The sequence below is a fragment of the Ctenopharyngodon idella genome, chromosome 14 (assembly GCF_019924925.1).
Source record: "Ctenopharyngodon idella isolate HZGC_01 chromosome 14, HZGC01, whole genome shotgun sequence".
Taxonomy (NCBI): domain Eukaryota; kingdom Metazoa; phylum Chordata; class Actinopteri; order Cypriniformes; family Xenocyprididae; genus Ctenopharyngodon; species Ctenopharyngodon idella.
The window spans coordinates 25,404,075-25,424,075 of record NC_067233.1 but is presented as its reverse complement, the minus strand read 5'-3'; the positions used below and the strand labels follow the sequence as shown (position 1 = coordinate 25,424,075).

Genomic DNA, 20,001 nt, shown 5'->3' with positions numbered 1-20,001 from the left:
TAAAATAAGCAAATGGCAAGTTTGACTTTATGGAAACAAACACGGATGATAGCAAGTATTTGTTCCAGAGCGATCATCATAATGGCTGTGAACTGGCCCAGGTTCAAGCGTTTAGTAACCATGTTCATCAAATCTCTGCTTCAGATGTTCAGAAAAGGCAGAAAAAGGAAGCAAGTGTAAAAGAAAATGCAACACCGTCTGTTCAGTTGTCACTTTTATTCATTCTGTTTCAAACAATGATGGGACGAAAAACACTGTTTCTTCAAACAAGCCAATCAGGTGAACACCTTAAGATGGAGAAATGGGGCGAGACTTTCTAGAGGAGGAGAAATGATTGCTGAGGTTATTCAGCGGACATAATTTACTCCTTTTCCACTAAATGGTGCTCGGTATGGTCTTTGTTGGCGAGTGTTACAAGTTTTAAGAACATAATCCAACAGATTTACTCGAACAGAGCTGCTTTTGATGCAATGGTCAGAGATTATGTAGGTCTAATAATAAACAAAATTATTATCAATCAATTCACACCTATAATATTGTTAATAAATGTTATTTTAGAAGGACACTGCATGGAGCACCTGTCCAATGCAACATACACATGAATGGGGCGTCAGCCTGTGCGTTGCATTGAACATTTTCAGATTACAACGTTTTGTTGACTATAATCAGAATGATCTAGTTGTGCACAATGTAGTTTGTTTTGCGTCAGTCTAGCCAGACTTCTTGCTCTGAAAACTCTGAGAACATGATCTGACTCTGGCCTTTAATGTTAGCAGCCACAACAACACCTTACTGGTGAACTTGGTTACCTTAAAGGGTTAGTTCACCCAAAAATGAAATTTCTGTTATTAATTACTCACCCTCGTGTCATTCCAAACCCGCAAGACCTTCGTACATCTTCGGAACACAAATTAAGATATTTTTGATGAAATCCGAGAGCCTCCATAGACAGCAATTTAATTATCACTTTCAGGGCCCAAAAAGGTAGTAAAGACATCGTTAAAATAGTCCATGACTACAGTGGTTCAACCTTAATGTTATGAAGCGATGAGAATACTATTTGTGCACATAAACAAAAAAAAAACAAAACAAAAAAAAAAAGAACGACTTTATTCAAAACTTTCTTCTCTTTCCTGTCAATTTCCTACCCTGTATATGTTCAGAGCTTCAGTGAGTAATTAATGACAGAATTTTCATTTTTGGGTGAACTAACCCTTTAATCCAAAGACTGGTAAAAAGTATAAGCTACTTCACATTGTTATAATTGACAGACAAAAGTACAGTATTTATTTAACTAAAGTTGGATTACCTCCATTTCCATTCAAGAAAGGCATGAAACCCAATATAACACTGCAAGCGAGAAGCATGATTTGACAAAACTAGATTGCTCCAAATATAATCAATATCAACAAACAACAAGCAACAGTGCAGTCGAATTGTACACCATTTTGTATCATAATGGGAACAATATAATTTTGTTGCAATGCACTGCTTGCAGCAAATGCATGATGCGCAAAAAAAAAAAAAAAAAATTGTACCAATTTTACTTGCATTCAGAGCTACAGAACATCAAACTAATTAAAAGAGATCAAGGACAGTTTTTTCCATTTTCAAAAACACCTACATATATTGAAGGGTTTTAACTAACAAATTAAAATGGTTTAGTGCAAAAATAAAAACAACCGATATGACAAAAAAAACAACATATTATACAGAAAGCTGGATTTCAAAGCATCAAATCAACTAAACATCTTTTTTGTCACATTTAATGACCTAAACCTTGGACTAACAATCATCATCATCTTTTTTTTTTTTTTTAACGAGGTATTATATTCTGGCCGCAATTTTAAAGACAAATTTTATTGGATAGTTTATAGCACTTGAGATTATACACTAAAAAAAAAAAAAAAAATGCTGGGTTAAAAATGGACAAACCCATTGACTGGGTTGTTTTAACCCAGTAGTTGGGTTAAATGTTTGCCCAATGTGCTGGGCAGTTTTATTTAACCCAACTATTGTTTACAAATGACTATATGGCTGGCTTAAAATTAAGATGTATTACTGTATTGTATTGTACTGTATTGTTTTAAGCAAGCAATACAGTAATTTTTAAACAATAGTTGAGTTAAATAAAACTACCCAGCAGAAATTAACCCAAGCACTGGGTTTGTCCATTTTCAACCCAACTTGGGTTGTTTTTACCCCAGCATTTTTAGAGTGTAGTAAAGTTTAAATGTTGAAGGCCATTGGAATTGCAGCAAAGCAGAATCTTGAGGGCTGAACGGAATACTGCGAGCTAGACGGAATCTTCAATCAGAAAGAACACTCAATGTTAGCATTATTACACTTCAGCTGCCATCTTTACAAAAGAAATTAAGGGGACGATTTACAGTGATTGTGGTTTCAAATATACGCCAGAAGCAAATTGGTCTTGGGCTGGTAGTGCGAAAAGCTATTTTGCTCATGATAATGTTCAAGTGTTGTTGTTTTTTCAAATGGCATCACAAAAAATATCCCTAAAATAAATTATGTGATAAACCAGCACCAAGCAATATCAGTTTTCTATTTAATTCTTAAGAGTGACACTCACAAAAACATATCATATTTTACATATAAAAACGTATCATAAACAGGATCACATTTTACCCAAAAATCAAAAGGAAATTTTGCATTAAAGGATTAGTTTACTTCAGAATTAAAATTTCCCAATAATTTACTTACCCCCATGTCATCCAAGATGTTTATGTCTTTCTTTCCTCAGTCAAAAAAAAAAAAAAAAAAAAATTTGAAGAATTTTCAGGAAAACATTCCAGGATTTTTCTCCATATAGTGGACTTCACTGGGGTTCAACGGGTTGAAGGTTCAAATTGCAGTTTCAATGCAGCTTCAAAGAGCTCTACATGATCCCAGACGAGGAATAAGGGTCTTATCAAGCGAAACGATATGGCATTTTCTAAAAAAAAATAAAATAAAAATGTGTATACTTTTTAACCACAAATGCTGGTCTTGCAATGCTCTGTGATGCGCCACGCATTACGTAATCACGTTGGAAAGGTCACGTGTGACGTAGGTGGAAGTGAAAGAAAGTGAAAGAAAAGTATTTGTGGTTAAAAAGTATATAATTTTTTTTTTTTTTTTTTTTTTTTTTTGAAAATGTTATATTGTTTCGCTAGATAAGACCCTTATTCCTCGTCTGGGATCATGTAGAGCCCTTTGAAGCTGCACTGAAACTGACATTTGGACCTTCAACATGTTGAACCCCAGTGAAGTCCACTATATGGAGAAAAATCCTGGAATGTTTTCATCAAAAACCTTAATTTCTTTTCAACTGAAGAAAGAAAGACAAACATCGTGGATGACATGCAGATGAGTAAATTACCAGGAAATTTTAATTCTGAAGTAAACTAATCCTTTAAGAAAACAAAGCATATTTTTATGACCATTACAATTTTTTTCAAACTTTTCCATCCTAAATTGTCATGTAATGTTTTCATTATTCTCAAAAGCATTCACATTACTATAATATAGTATACTTTAACTCATTTCATACTGTATTTTTTAAATTAAATCACCATAAATTAGATTCCATACAACAAAGGTTACATGATTTAAAAAAAAAAAAAATCCACATTACATTTTTTTTTTTTTTTTGAGGGAAATATGCTTAATTCTTATGAAAATGTCACTGTGCAAAAAAATATATTTGGTCCAAAATAGACTTCATTTTCTTTATGCACAATATAATTTCCTTTTTTTTCTTTCTTTTGATTTTAAAGTGAAATATGATCTGGGCATGCTCTTGATAAGATTTCGTGAGATTCACCCTTAAGTAGCATTTTATACTTATAACTGCCTTGGCAAAACATCCCATTAAATGTTCTTCTAAGAAACCATTGTGGACCTGACAAAAAAAAAAGAGAATCCATAATTAAAAAGAAAGTAAAATATAAAACATGAAGCATGATATCTCTGCCATTGCTGAGGCTCCTTCTGCTCCATCCATCTAGAGAGAAGGGCAGAGAAGGGCAGGCGGATCACGTTAAGAGGGGAAGAGGCCAGATCGCACAGCTGAAGTGCTGTTACTGGCTAACCCCAGACTTCTGCTGCACCGGGACGGGAAGGGGAGCGCAGAGCAGCCATTACTTTTTTAGTGATTGTAAAAAGTTCCAAAGGTCTTTGATCACCTGCAAGAAAACAAATGGGGGGAGAGAGAGAGGGGGGGGAAAAGGATGAGTTGGTGAAGCTGGAACGGAGTTTCTCTGATGTAGCGACTCATTTGGATGCTTAATAATTAGAGCCTTGTGAGTCAGTTTGGACGAAAAGCTTCACATTAGCGGTGCGTCTGGGGTATAACTACAGCGCCGAGCCCAGAGGAAGGGGGTGCAGTCGTTGTACATACCAAAGGGTATGACTAGTGCCTCTCTTTGACAAAGACATGTCTCACACCTCTTTGCCTGCTGTGCTCCCAAAGCCGTTTCTGCTCAAAAACACACTCACCCACACACTCCAACCGTTGTACATCTGAGAGGACACCTGCACTGCAAAGCCTGACACGCTCCAGCCTTGTTTCTAGAACAGACGCGCAGGGCGCAATGCATCAAATAGCTCATAACTCATTACCGACCAAAACACGAAAACATGTAAACTCTGTTCCAAATCCTAGTGAGCTGGCTTGCTGTCTACTTTCTAAGGCAGCATCCTAACTGAAATGGGACCTCATAAGTGATCTGGAACAATCTTCATAGGCAGCATGGCGCTCCACAAGTGAAGCACACAGGGGACTCGACTCAATAGAATTGATGATGTGTATAAAAATACAAAAAACACAAGTACTGGATAGAGTAGTCTATTTTAATAGATTTACTGACAATTTTAGGTATTTAATAAAATGTGAATATTAGGGGTGCAACGGTACACAAACATGACAGTTCCGTACGTACCTCAGTATTGAAGTCACGGCTCGGTACAGCAGGGGGGAGAAAACTAAACTTTTTTTATTAAACAGTGGTTTATTGAACAAATTGTGTCTCTCTTATCTTGCACATTACTATAATATTAAAGGCTACAATTAACAACCCCAAATTATTCATTTTTAGATATAATAATTAGGGATGCACCGATACCGATACCAAGCTCATGTACTTGTACTTGTACTCGTACTCGGAAAAATACCCCCGATACCAAAGACCGATACCTCACGTGACGTAACTGACAGAATTTTCCGTGCACAAAGACACGGCGGCGGCAGCAGAAACAATGTCAGCCTCAGAGGTGTGGAAATACCCGCACATTGCGACCTGCATGCTTTCAATCATAATTCGTGATCGATTAGTGAAGGCGGGATATGCGGAATCGCGCTGAATGACACAGACCAGAAGCGAGTGCTCTCTCTTTCTTTCTTGCGCGCAATCCCAGTTCTCTCACAGCGCGCGATCCCAGTTCTCTCAGACAGCACGCGATCAGTTCTCCGTGCGCCTGAATGGTCAAATGTATTGTGTGGAGTATCTCACGTAAATACAGTCGGTTATGGCTTAAGTGGACGTAAGCATTTGGGTGAAAACAGGATATGTGTCAGCATCCATGGATTCGGTCTTAAAGGGACCGTAGCCTAATTAAATATTTGTCATTAATGTTAATAAAACAACAAAAGATGTTAAATAAATGTATACATGGTAAATAAACCTACTGTAACTAAAAAAATATATATATATATTTTATTTGTATCTCTATAGTATTTGTTGTATTGTTTGTAAATTTCTTTTTATATAACAATTATATATATTGGTAATTATGCCCTTTGAAGGTTATTGGACACAGACATTTTTGTCCTTTAAGTTTGTGACAGCACATAAATATTACTTTTTTCATTAGAGTAATAATAAAGAAGCTGTCCTACATTCATTAATCTCACTGTGTTGTGCTTGGAAAACTGCAACATCACCAAAAATAAAAATAAAAAAAGAGAGAAATTAATAAATGTATAGGCATCGGTATCGGCGAGTACCAGAAAAAAAAAGTATCGGTACCCGTACTCGGTCCTTAAAAAATGGTATCGGTGCATCCCTAATAATAATCAACACTCCAATAAAAAAATTTAAAAAAATTTAAATTGCACATAAGGTAGGATTTGCATTAACTTCTAAATCTAATTATACAAATATTTTTTCAATTTTTCTACTTCAATTCATTTTTTGAAATATAATCATTTACACAGGTACTGTCATAACTTGTTTTCATGACAAATTTATTTAAACATAAATAATCAAGACATTACTAACAGGTAAAGTAAATATAATGAATATATAAGCTAATATAGTGCATATATTTAGTGAAATGCCCTAGTGAAGTAACATATTGTGGACACTATATGACTTGCCTGAGGTAAATGTAATGCTACGTGAAATATTATTCTCCAGCTGTTTTATTGATGTCTTTTCGCGGTTGAAACACTGGTTGAGAGATTACATTCACGTCTGTTCTTCTTTTGTGTTTTTTCTTGTTGTAGGGTTAGAAAACAGTGTTGCATTACCATGCGCGCCCCTTCTGGGTTGGTGTGGATCGCCTGTGACTGACTGTATTCGTCGTCTGACTGTATGCACCGAACAGTGATGTCTGTACCATGACGGTTCGGGATGAATACATGTACCGTTACACCCCTAGTTATTATATATTTATAATCAACACTTGACACATTCAAAATCTATTGGAAAAACGGCTTCTTCTGTAGCATGTCTACAATTAAAAGTTAACCAATATATCGCCATGGCTAATATCGGACAATATTTGCAACAAGTTTTTCTGCTGGGCCAATTAGTGTCGGAAGCAGGACTTTTATTTTGACAGCACTGAGAAACCGCACTGGAGATCCCATTCTCCATCTTCATTTGTTTACTGTCTTTATTTAACAGTTCTGTCTAATAATTAAAAGGCAATACTTTTTCATATACTGTCGTCATTTTAAACAAGTCAATATATAATAAATATTTACATGCCCCAAACCTCGCAAACGTCAGCTGTTAGATCATCTTGTGTGCTTAGCCTGCACAAAAACTCATGTATTTTGTGTTTGATGGTCTGCCCAAAGGATCAAAGCCGTGTGAAATGTATGCGGACAGGAGAGTTCGGCTGTCACTGGACACACACAAGCGATTAACTTTAAATTATTGGTTTTAAATATGATGCACTATATTCAATGTGCCACTGTACTAAATTCATGTCATATTTACTTTATTCTGTATCTAAAATATAATAAAAATAATAAAAATAATAAAAATACCTGGTCTTTATTTGAGAATACATTATATTTATTATTTCATTGCAGAAATTGGTCAATGGATGCCTACATGAGCATGATGTAGCAAAAATGAAAAATCTCTCAACTTCTGGTCTATGATCACTTTTGGGAACTCTTTTCCCACTACATTCTAGCCAAGAACTGCCTTGACGAAGTGTAAATAGTCTGACGACGTGTAAATAGTGTGTACGCATCCTAAAGCACACTCAAATTCTCAACCTCATAAAGAAAAACTAATTTCCCTTATAAACAAAATAATGCCATCATGTAGTATTTGTACAACTTATAACTATTTTTTTTTAGGGGCAATGTGTTTTAAAGGGGTAATGTGTTCCTGTAGCTCAAACAGTAAAGCATGGCCCTATAGCAAAGTCATGGGTTTGATTCCCATGAAATTTAAAACATGCTTAAATGTAAAAATAAGATTACAAAGAAAAAAAAGCATTAGGGTAAAATGAGACTTGGACGTGTTTTTGTACCATTGGTACCACTAACACACACACACAAACACTCACACTGACATTTGCACTCTCTCGTGTGTAATTCATCCCGAGAAAAGAGGAGCTCCAGCAGACATGATAGTGCACTTTACTTAAAAGAGAGATTTTTCTCTTCTGACCCAAATGTGGCCATTTGTGAGGGCTGCTTTAGACTACTGCAATATTTTAGGTCAACACCCAGCCTGACACATACGACTGCAAAAAAAGCTCTAGACTAAAAGAGACAGCGAGAGAGGAATGAGTGAACAAGGGGTTTAAATCACAGCTAAAGATGTCAGGCGTGACAGCTCCCTCCTGTTCTTTTGAATGCCAAGAGGTCAATCAGTACATATTTCATTTGCTGATAAAAAAAAAAGAGAGCGGCAGAAAGATCTCAGTATGCCACCCCCCAACCGGCCCATTAAGAGAGAAGATGCTAAGGCCTAAAATATACTCAAATGCAAGTATGTGAACGTAGCTGTGATTATTTCACATAGTGTTTTTAGATATGTGCCCACAATTCAAGGCACAAACCTTTAAAGGCAACTATATCACCCACTTGAGGTTTGTTACTTATGGAAGCTTGTTTCCGCCATGAAATAAAAAAGGTATATTACAACTTATCTCACAATTCTGACTTTTTTTCTCACAATTGCGAGTTTATATCTCACAATTCTGACTTTTTTTCTCGCAACTGCGAGTTATAAAGTCAGAATTGCGAGTTATAAAGTCAGAATTGTGATATAAAGTCAGAATTGCATGATATAAAGTCAGAATTCTGTGATATGAAGTCAGAATTCTGTGATATAAAGTCAGAATTGCCTGATATTGTCAGAATTGCCTGATATTGTCAGAATTGCATGATATAAAGTCAGAATTGCGTAATATAAAGTCAGAATTGCCTGATATTGTCAGAATTGCGTGATATAAAGTCAGAATTGCGAGTTATAAAGTCAGAATTGCGAGTTATAAAGTCAGAATTGCGTGATATAAATATAAATATTCTCGGTTTATATTTATATAGATTATATTCTGTAGTTCAGAAATCTGACTTTATAAGTTGCAAGTTATATGAGAAAAAAAAGTCACAAAAAAGACGCAATTGCGAGTTTATATCATGCAATTCTGACTTTATAACTCACAATTTTGAGTTTGTATCTCGCAATTCTGAGACAATAAAGAATTGCATGATAAAAACTCGCAATTGCGAGAAAAAATGTCAGAATCTCACACGTTCAAAAAAAACAAGGAAGTTTAAAATCAATAAGGTGCATACTTGAGTATGTTTCTGTATCTTTCTGCAGGCTGAAGAGTGTCTTATCTTCTGAGCAGAAGTGTTTTAATCTTTTAAGTGGACAGTTCTTAAATAAAGACCTCTTAGAAGTATTTTGTCAAGGCCATACATGCATTTTATGCAACATAAGAACGCTAGAAATACTCCAACCACAGTGCTTTATGAAAAAAGCGATACTCACTTGTTTATCAGAGATCTTGAAAGCACTTCTAGCGTAGTTCTCAAACTTCTGTTCCGTCTTTGGAAGTGGCCTCCCCTGTTTCAGAGAAACATATTTTTGAAGAAATGAAATGGCCCTTTTTCATCACTTGTGTCTCTCTGCTAAGTGTTGAGATCATCCTGACTCTGAGCCAGAGCGCTGCTGCGGTGATGAACAGGGTGAGTCGTTGGGTGTTGGACGCACTTCAGTGAACTCGCATTTTTTTGTGGCCTTCACAGTAATTCCACTTCCCCTTATCTACAGCAGACCGAATGAAATCACACGGACACAAATCATCATATCTGCTCAACACAATCCATCCGCTGTATCCTTCCAGTTTCAAACTAGATATTACCGCACAACATACTAATCATCTCGTTCTCCAATTTCTGGAGTTTCTAAAAAGCGTGCAACTAGTGTAGAGATGTCTTCAAGGAATATTACAGGTTTTTTTCAACCTGCTCTCAATTACCACACACAATAAGTCCCTCAGTATATACACTACCATTCAAAAGTTTGGGTCAGAAAGTTTTTTGTTTTTTTTTATTTAAGAAATGAATATTTTTATTCAGTAAGGTTGCACTGAAGTGACCAAAGATGACAGTAAATGCATTTATAATGTCACAAAAAAGAAAAAAATATTTTTCAAATAAATGCTGTTCTTTTAAACGTTCTATGTATTAAAGAATCTTGAAAAAAAAATGTATCACAGTTTCCACAAAAAATATTAAGCAGAACCACTGTTTTTAACATCAGCTATATTTCCATCCACCTATTTTTATGCACATTTTGGGATATCGCATCAAAAACTGCTGGATGGAAACGCCAAGGTGCGCATATATTCTAAAAACGTACATAAAAAACGTATGCGCTCATTTGAATTGAATACATTTTTCAACCGATAAGAAAACGTGCATAAGCTAAGACGTATTTACTGAATAAATTCCTCGATGCGCATCAAAAACAAATCCTGTGACTTCATGCGATAGGATGGCATAACTGGACTAACCAGTGAACCGATCTCAATGTACAGCATCTGAAATGCTGTTTTGGTTGCTCTGAAATGCCCGAAAGTCTGTCGGCAAATTTGTTCGTTATAGTTACTTTTAGAATGGTCTTACACGATAACATGTTTAGCAACAGGGTTAGAGGTAGGTAATTTGTGCGAATTCACATGAATTTGGCAACTCGTAAAATACGTACGATTTAGCAAAAGTGAGGTCGTACGAATTAGCCACCTCATAAAATATGTACGAATTGCTGTGAGATCAGGTTGGTTTATTGCATTTATTGCATTCTGCGCGCTCTGAGGTGCAAGTAATTTATTATACAGGGAAATTATTATATACAGTGGCTTCTCCTACTTTTCTTAGTGATATTTAGCACCAGTTTATCAGGAAGTGATGATTTTGTTCTCTTCAACTCACTGGAAAGAAATGGTGCTTTATTTGAAAATGTTTTATGCAATATTCCAATTTTGCGCATGTGTTAATTTTGCAACTTTGGATGGAAACATAGCTATTGATTGATTTATGTTTCTTGAGCAGCAAATCAGCATATTAGAATGATTTCTGAAGGATCATGTGACATTGAAGACTGGAGTGATGATGCTGAAAATTTAGCTTTGATCAAAGGAATAAATTACATTTTAAAACGTATGAAAATAGAAAACAGTTATTTTATATTGTAATAATATTTCACAATATCACTAACTTTACTGTTTTTGATTTTGATCAAATAAATGCAGCCTTGGTGAACAGAAGAGATGTCTTTCAAAGTGTAACGCAGAGTTGAAATGTTGTTGCCCAGAAAAACAAATGTGTAGAGCTCGAGGAAATGATGCACGTGAGGCGAGAGCTGGCGTGTATTTTCCCCGGGTTTAATAAAATGACTTGTACATCGTCACACTCGTCCGCATACATGGGGATGAGTGAGAGAAAAGGATCCAAATAAACATTCAACTTAGGTCACAAATAGAAAAAGGAAAATAAAAGAGAAAAGAGTACAAAGTCGATAGAGCGGTTATCTCTTCTCCTGCTCACCGTTCACGTTCTCTTACAGACGCACACACTCAATGCACATGCGCAGTTCACAATCTACCACAAATTATTGTAAATGCTCTAAGTGACCGTTACAAAAGACCCCAAACTTTTGAATGGTTGTGTAAATGGTGCTGGCGAGAAAAGAGTGTTTTGCATATTTTAAAATCAAATATTGCATATGTTAAAGGGGTCATATAATGCCACTTTTACAAGATGTAAAATAAGTCTCTGATGTCCCCAGAGTGTGTATGTGAAGTTTTAGCTCAAAATACCCCACAGATCATTTTTTTATAGCATGTTAAATTTGTCACTTTTTGAGGGTGAGCAAAAACGCTCTGTTTTTGTGTGTGTCCCTTTAAATGCAAATGAGCTGCTGCTCTCACGAAAAAGGCGGAGTTTCAAGAGCTTGTGTTACCTCACGCAGACTCACTGAAAATGTCAGAAACTGTTCAGCCTTTTATGTTCAAACCGGAGTCGGACAATGATGGAGACTCAAGAAGAAGTGACAACATGTAGAATGCAACAGGACGTTTCTGAATGGTTAGTTGATGAATTTATGTAGCTGATGTGGAGTTAACTATATTAAAGTCATTGATTAGCATATTCTGTCATGATAATCTATAAATACTGAAACTGGAACTGTTGTAAGATCCTACAGAGCCAAAGAATATATGCTGCATGAAGATAGAACAGGTATAGTTTAGTTTAATTACGGTTATAACTTATGTTGTCATCTTGCTTTTATGACATGCTATTGCATTTGTGTTACGTACTGTATTGCAATAACATGGCCTCACCCATTTGTTGCGTGTTCTCGGGGGCAGGGTTTATGTAAATTTTAGGGTTAGTGATGTCACTAACCCGGGAAGAAGCTTGTTGTAGTCCCTAACAGCCATTTGTTGTAGTCCTTAAAAAGCGATTTCTTTAAAAAAAAATATCTCCCTTTGCATTGAACTTCGCAGCTTGAAGCATCATAACTTCGCAGACGTTGTTTAAGCTCAAACACCAACATTACACACTAACTAAAGTTAAAAAAGTGAAATCATAATCAACCACCCCTTTAAACATCTACTTGTAGTGTTGTATATAGACTGTTGGGATTCCTACTTGTATTGTTCGTTTTGACAAACTGAGGAATGAATTAAATCTATGGTCTGGTACTGAACAGCACATCACACATGCGGTAAATAAACAGACATTAAGATAACGGGGGGAAAATCCTAATGTATTATAGCATCTAACTGTCATGGTGTGTTTGTATGCAATCATGTAACATTAAAAAGGATCAGTATCGGTTTCAAAAACATACCGATATCATGAGAGACTCACAATGATCAGAAGGCTCTTGTGAAGCTGAGGATGTGAGGATGAAGAGGGTTAGTGTTCAGGGGTACTGAGTGAATGTGCATTTGGGAACTGATTGAGGAAATGAGCAGGTGGACTCAGAAAGGCTGGTTAATCCCGATATGCTGATGTCATATAGCTGGTCATTCCCCCTTCGGCCTTTAACTCAGATGCCTCATTAACATCTGACCATCTCATCATCTGCTAAGTCAGCGTACTTACAGTTAACACACGGCATGTGTGTGTGTTTGTATGCATGTCAGGGCTAAAGCATGTGTGTGATTACAGAGAAGAAATTATCAGAGAGACACATTTTAATGCGGAAGGGAATATGATGAGTATCCGTACCTCTTTAGCTGCTGATGTTAGTTTGTTTTTGACCTCACTCAGGCTGGGAGTGCTGGGACTCTTCCCAGAAGGCCCTGCTGCAGACTTGTCTTTTACTTTCTGTGGTGTCTGTAAACAAGAAAAATGCAAATCTGTTAATCTAGACATGTTTCAGACACACAGCAAAGTGTCACACATCTCATGTTAGATATTGACAACAAAAGGCAGACATAAATAACATACACCAACAGCTCCTTGACTCATTTAGCCCTGTTAACCAGTGCACTAATGACAGCACCTTTGACAAATTTAGAGGGGTACAAATGATTCTTTTATTGCTTCCATGCAGGAGAGGACAAGCCCAAAGCACTCAGATGCGGCAGTGGGATGGACACACTGCCAAGAGGAGGAATAAACAACTTGTTTTTCAGTGACAAGACCCATATTTTCAAACACCCTCATGTTAAGGCCGGTGTCATGAGAAATTGAGAAATTTTGAGTTGATGTATGAAGTCAGTGTACCTCAAGCACACACACAGGTGCTGTAGCAGATGCTAGAAGCATCTCCTTTGACCACTTTGTGATCGTATTTCGGAGGGAGTGTCTCTGATTTTGTGACTGCATCGGATGGTAATTTTCTTTCAAAGCCAGCAAAGTTTACCAGGTGTAAGCGCAGTCTGTGTTGGTGCTTTGAAAGTAAATGCTTTACGTGCTCACTGATGCTCTGTCATAGTATAGAAGGTCTGAGATATTACGAGGGCAAATGTCTGTATTATTACAACTTCACTAAAGAATCTGGTGTCCACCCTCTAAAAGAGCAGGTCTGTGTCTGTGTCTGCTCATGGGGCACAGGTGTGTGTCCAGCTTTCAGCAGAAAGATACTGTCCCTCTGCAGACTGTTGTAAGCTCACACACACACACACACACACACACACACACACTCACAGTGGCTTGTCCATGCATGCAGCCCAGCCAAGAATCCACACTGATTGCAGGGTTAAATTGATGGACAGAGCCTTGTTTTTAACAGCGAGCGAAAGAGAGAGATGGTAATAGAAGGAAGAAATGGAGATGGAAAGCATGAAGACTTCTAACATATGTGATTAAATGAATGCTTAAAATGACCTCAAATGAGTTCACCCAAAAATGTGAAATCCCATGATTTCCTCACCCTCAAGCCATCCTAGGTGTATATGACTGTCTTCATTCAGACAAAAACAATTGGAGATATATTTAAAAATATTCTGGCTCTTACAAACTTTATAATGGTAGTGAACGGGGAGTAATCGGGGGATTAGATGCTAATCCATACAGCTCCGGAGGGTTAATAAAGACCTTCTGAAGCAAAGTAATGGGTTTTTGTAAGAAAAATATCCATATTTAAAACTTTATTAACTATAATAACTGGCTTCGGGCAGACAGCCGTATGCATTGATTTGCAGCGGAAGTGACCCGACGCATGACACAATGACGAACACGGAAGCAGGATAAAGTAGGATAGAGCAAAACAAAACACCGGTCATGAATTAGAAGTCTAAAATGAGAAATTTTAAAGAGAAATGTTGGAAAATTTCGATATAAGAGATGAGGAGCTTGAGTTTGTTGCACAGCTCTATTTGTTTAAACCGCGAGAGGCGTCTAAGCTTACGATACTCCTACATCCTGCGTCATACGTCACTTCAGAGGTTACTCATTTGGTGCAAGTCGACGCACAATTTGCCTACAGTCGTCTGGCGGAAGCTAGTTATTTTAGTTTGTAAAGTTTTAAATATGGATATTTTTCTTATAAAAACCCATCGCTTCGCTTCAGAAGGCCTTTATTAACCTTCCGGAGCCGTATGGATTATATTTATGATGGATGGATGCATTTTTTTGGGCTTCAAAACAGGTCCCCTGTTCACTACCATTATAAAGCTTGGTAGAGCTAGGATATTTCTAAATATATCTCCAATTGTGTTCGTCTGAATGAAGATAGTCATAGACCTAGGATGGCTTGAGGGTGAGTAAATCATGGGATAATTTTTTTTCATGTTTGGGTGAACTATCCCTTTAACACGTTAATTTAAAATATTAACGCATTTGATGCACCCGCCCTGCCCCAGACCTATGTAGGTCATCTTACATATAATAAAGTTGATTGGTGACGAATATGAAGCAGGGCAACAACTCACTGCATGATGTACCCTATATAGAATGCAGTTAGAACATCCCTAAAATTTCAGATATCAGGGCAAAAATGCCCCTGTGTGAGTATTTGTCTCATATTTATATCATGATATAGTTAAGCAATATCACACGAATGATGTTTTTGTCCCAAATAGCATGAGTGCAAATGTGATATTGATTTTATTCAACAGTTTAATAAAAAAGTTAATATTGTGTTATATTTTAGACACAATATTGTCTGCTTTTACTCAATTTTCCCAATGAAAATATTACCTATAAGCCAGAGCAGAACATCTGTGCATCTCCGAGCAACATACAGCGGTGTATCCACATTTTGAGCAAAACAATTGGGTGAACCAATGATTCAATGGCCCATTCATAATGCGAGCCATTTACTTAATTCCTGAATCAATCTGCCATTTAAACGAATCGAATGAATGAATGACTTACTCATTTAGACATTTACCACCACCTACTGGCAGTTTTAGTTTCTTATTTAGAGTATCATTTCATTAAAAACAAAACAAAAAAACATTAAAAAAAAACAAAAAACAAATTAAAGGTATAGTTCACCCAAAAATTTAAATTCTGTCAACATTTACTCACTCTCATGACCGTTGAAGTTTATGTGTAATAAATTCCATGTTGAATCAAATAATTTTTTTTCCTAAAGCTACTTTTTGGAGTGTCTATTCGATACTTTTCTCATTTACCACAATAATGACTTTAAATTATCTTTTGGGGGCCATTTCTCAGCCAAATTTGATGTGCGATTAATTTGCGATAAAATTAGATGAGACCAAAATGAGATCTTTTAGGAGAGTCCACTTTTGGGGCCAGATGCAGTGTGAAAACAAAAAGAACTGGGTTTGGTTTCCCTTTGGTCTATGTTTGGTTCTTTCAAAGAGTGAATACAACTTAAAACAAAGCATCTCTGGACCCATCAGGACATACACTATGTAAGTTCAGCTTCAAGGCGATCAGGTAAACATCCCTCGAGAATACTCCAGAACTTTTGGTCGTGCTAGATGAAAGCGGAAAGTGGGAGAGGAACATAAAGTAAAGGACAATGTCTTCCAGTCTTGCGTTGTAAGAACAAAATAAATAATCCCCTTTTCCTCTGCAGCGATTGACGAGCATGCGATAGATCAAAAGGTATCAGATTAAAGGACAAATGCACTCACAACACACACACACACACACACACACACACACACACACACACACACACACACACACACAGGACTGGCAGAGGGCCAGAGAGGCCCGGTGTGGTGCAGTCATTATATAGCAGGGCGTTTTTGTGTGTTGGGAAAGGACAGCTGTAGAGTTAAGACAGCTGACAGACAGAGAGTGCAGCGAGCTTTTTAATCTACGCCAGACACTGATTACAGATGCCAGGGGACGGCACTTAATCATTAGCACGCTAGCATTTGATGTAATCAGCTGTCCTCAATACACACACACACACTTAGCCATGATCGAGCACATAACTTCAAAACTTTACTGGCCTTTAACAATCAGGGACATTACAAAGGATCTTGCTCATTATTTACAGCTCTATTACTCTAATGTAGTTTTTATGTATGTTATGAGAGGAAACTGTCTCTGCTGCCTAATAGGAATCGAATTTACAAGCATTCATATAACATCTCAACCTCTTCTCTGCACCCACTGTCAAAACTTCTAACGTACTCTGCCACACTTATAACAAGATACTCATAAAACTAGTCTCGTATTTTTGACTCAGGCAACTTAATTTCCTCGTTCTGACTGAAATATGATGATTGTATTTTTTGTAAATATACACTGTTAACTCTAACACTCAAAATAATTAATTGGTTTGAGTAGGACAAACTTAAATTAAACAAACTAGTTCAGACAAATTAACTTTGATGAGTATTTAGCACTTTTTCTTTCAAGTTTACAGAACTGATATATTTTAAGTAAACTGAACTGTTTCATTGTTTTGAGTTTTATGAACTTATTTCTTTTACTTTAGAAGAACTTAAGTTTAACTGAAACTGGGCTGGGATTTCTTTTTTCCCCAGCATGCTTTGCCCATGACACTTGAAAGGGAGAGTAAATGCTAAAATGAAGTGTTATGTATTTTTTTTTTTTTTTTTTTTTGTGCAAGATTAATGTTAAGTAGGAGATTTAGTAGTGATTAATGTTTTGTTATGCTAATTTAGAAGAGTTTCTGCTAATGTGGGTTTTTGAAGAGTTAACATCATGGTGACAAGTGGTGCATGCGGCTTGGTTTGAGAGCAAGTATGTCAAATGCTTTATATTTCTGCACTCATTCAGCTATACTATACTGTTGTTAAAATGTTAGCAAATTAGCATTTTCTGAATTAGCTTGTTATAGCAAGCTAAGTTTACACTAATGAAAATGTTCACATTGAGGTTACATGAAAATTTTAAGTTAAATTATCAGTTACATGATGGTAACTGATTGCCTCACATTTTTTGAGTTTTGCCAACTTATTCGGGCTTAAGGCCCGTTCACACCAAGAACAATAACTATAACGATAACTATATTTGTGTTCACACCAACGAACGATAACGGTCTGTTTATTCTAAGCTCACGCGCTGCGGTTTTAAAATGTGTACATGTTTTTTCTGTTCTTGTTGAATTTATACGGCTTTAACCAGCAGATGTCCTCAGCATGCTATGTTTCGAGTGAATAGCTAGTGCAAATCGATCTAATCTAACAATGAATTTAGAGAACAATGTCAATATAGTGGAATAAAAACAACGCTTAGTCTTTTTCACAGCAACTTCAAAGGAAGCAAGACAGTGTTGTCGAAACTAGCGTTGGATACCTGAGGTCATTTTATTTTATACTGTTTGCTAGCCTGGCATAATGATCTCGTATTAATAACATTACTTCTCACCACTTATTCCAAGGGTATGACAGATTGATTTCCATATATCCATTTTCTTTAAAGTATCCTTGAAAAGGGGGTTTGACTTGTCAAACAGTGGTGGCTTTTTCTGGACCTCGACGATTAACTACTTCGCAATGTCATCCGCCATTTTAAATGCACGAGCCCTTAAATTAGAACGGATTCTGATTGGCTGTCAGTGTTTTATCGTTAAACAACAGGGAAAAAATTGTTCTGAAAGTGATTCCAATGATATTGTTTCTCTATATCGTTATAGCTGTGGTGTGGACACTGCTATTCTTTTATATTTAGGAGGATTTTTAGAACTTTATCGTTATCTTTATAGTTATCGTTCTTGGTGTGAACGGGCCTTTACAGTGTACTAGCGGTCAAACATTTGAGGTTGGTAGCTTTTTTAATTTAAAAAGAAGTCTCTTCTCGCCAATGTTGCATTTATTTGATCGAAAATACAGTAAAAACAGTAATATTGTGAAATATTACAATTTAAAATAATTGTTTTCTATTTTAATATATTTTAAAATGTAAAGCTGAATTTTCAGCATCATTACTCCAGTCTTCAGTGTCACATGATCCTTCAGAAATCATTCTAATATGATGATTTGCTGCTCAAAAAACATTTCTTATTATTATCAAAGTTGAAAACAGTTGTGCTGCTTAATATTTTTGTGGATTTTTTTTTCAGGATTCTTTGACAAACAAAGTTAAAAAAAAACAGCATTTATTTGAAATAGAAATCTTCTGCCACACTAGAAATGTCTTTACTGTCACTTTGATTAATTTAATGTGTACTTGCTGAATGAAATAATTAATTTCCTAGGGTGGCATAAAGATTCAACTTTATTCAAAATAAGCATATCAAAATCACCTGTCAAAAAAAAAGGTGAGTGCATAGGCCATTATGTTGAAAAGAGGTGACCAACCACAATTCACTTTTTTTTTTTCTTTTTTTTTTCTTTTTTTTTTTTTTTTTACACAACAGCGGGACAAATCTGAAATCAGACAAAGTGGATTATACAAATGTCCAAAAGGATAACACTACCAGAAATCAGGCAATCAGCATGGAGACCACCATTTTGAGTAAGCTTTCACAATAAGATGATCAATGAACCATCTGTGTGTGTGTTATGGCTGAGGTTGACTAACAAAACAAAACCAACTGGACTTAATGCATGAATATTCTTGTATACTTTATGACAGCCATTCACAGATGAAGGCATCTTACAGTTATGACCCATACTATTGTACTAAACTTGTTTCTACAGGCAAATACAGTCTTACAAAGCATTCCACAACTGTTCGAGCGTGTCATTGTGAAATGCAAGAGATTTCTCTTCATGCACTCATACAGATATACAGCACTCTTTTGGCAGAATGTAAAGAGCCAGCCACACTTTAATGACAGAGCACTCGGTTTCCGCTCGCCTCATGGCCTGCAGGGACACCAAGCCCTAATGATTTCTAATGGCAGAGGAGTGGCAACCGGAAACAAGGGTGCGAGAAGGACGAGTAGGAGTGGCCGACCGGAAGCAGAAATGTAAAAAAGTGCCAGAGTCTGAGAAAGATGGGAGGATGTCTGCTTGACTGTCTAATCTCGTCAGGTGTTTTAACAACCACCGTCTTGCACCAGAACATAGCCATTATGGAATTAGCCAAATGTGGGTGCGCGCGCGCACACACACACACACACACACACACACACACACACAAACACAGCCCCCCGGGGTGTTTCTATAACAGTAGGTAATTAGCGCTCCTCACGTCAGGCATCTAAGATGCTAATAACATGCTTACCGAGTCTTACATTGTTAGGTCAAGTGAACTGCCAGCGGGAGCGATGGGAAACTCATTTAGACATTATGTGGATGCTTACGTGTTAAAGGTGGTCTGGGTTTGAATGCTAAAACCAAAGGTCACCCTGTAAAGGTATAAATCTGTCCTGAGGGTGT

General features: G+C 36.6%; 1 protein-coding gene across 1 annotated transcript in view; it reads right to left on the bottom strand.

Annotated features, from left to right (window-relative positions):
• Window positions 1-201: 201 nt before the first annotated feature.
• Window positions 202-20,001, bottom strand: part of npm1b (nucleophosmin 1b) — a 38,904-nt gene continuing 19,104 nt past the window's right edge. The window contains exons 9-11 of the mRNA XM_051860092.1: window positions 13,001-13,108; window positions 9,249-9,323; window positions 202-4,184 (exon numbers count right to left, since the gene is read on the bottom strand). Of these exons, the coding sequence (XP_051716052.1) occupies window positions 4,140-4,184; window positions 9,249-9,323; window positions 13,001-13,108 (228 nt within the window). The 3' untranslated portion in view covers window positions 202-4,139. The remainder of the gene's footprint in view (window positions 4,185-9,248; window positions 9,324-13,000; window positions 13,109-20,001) is intronic.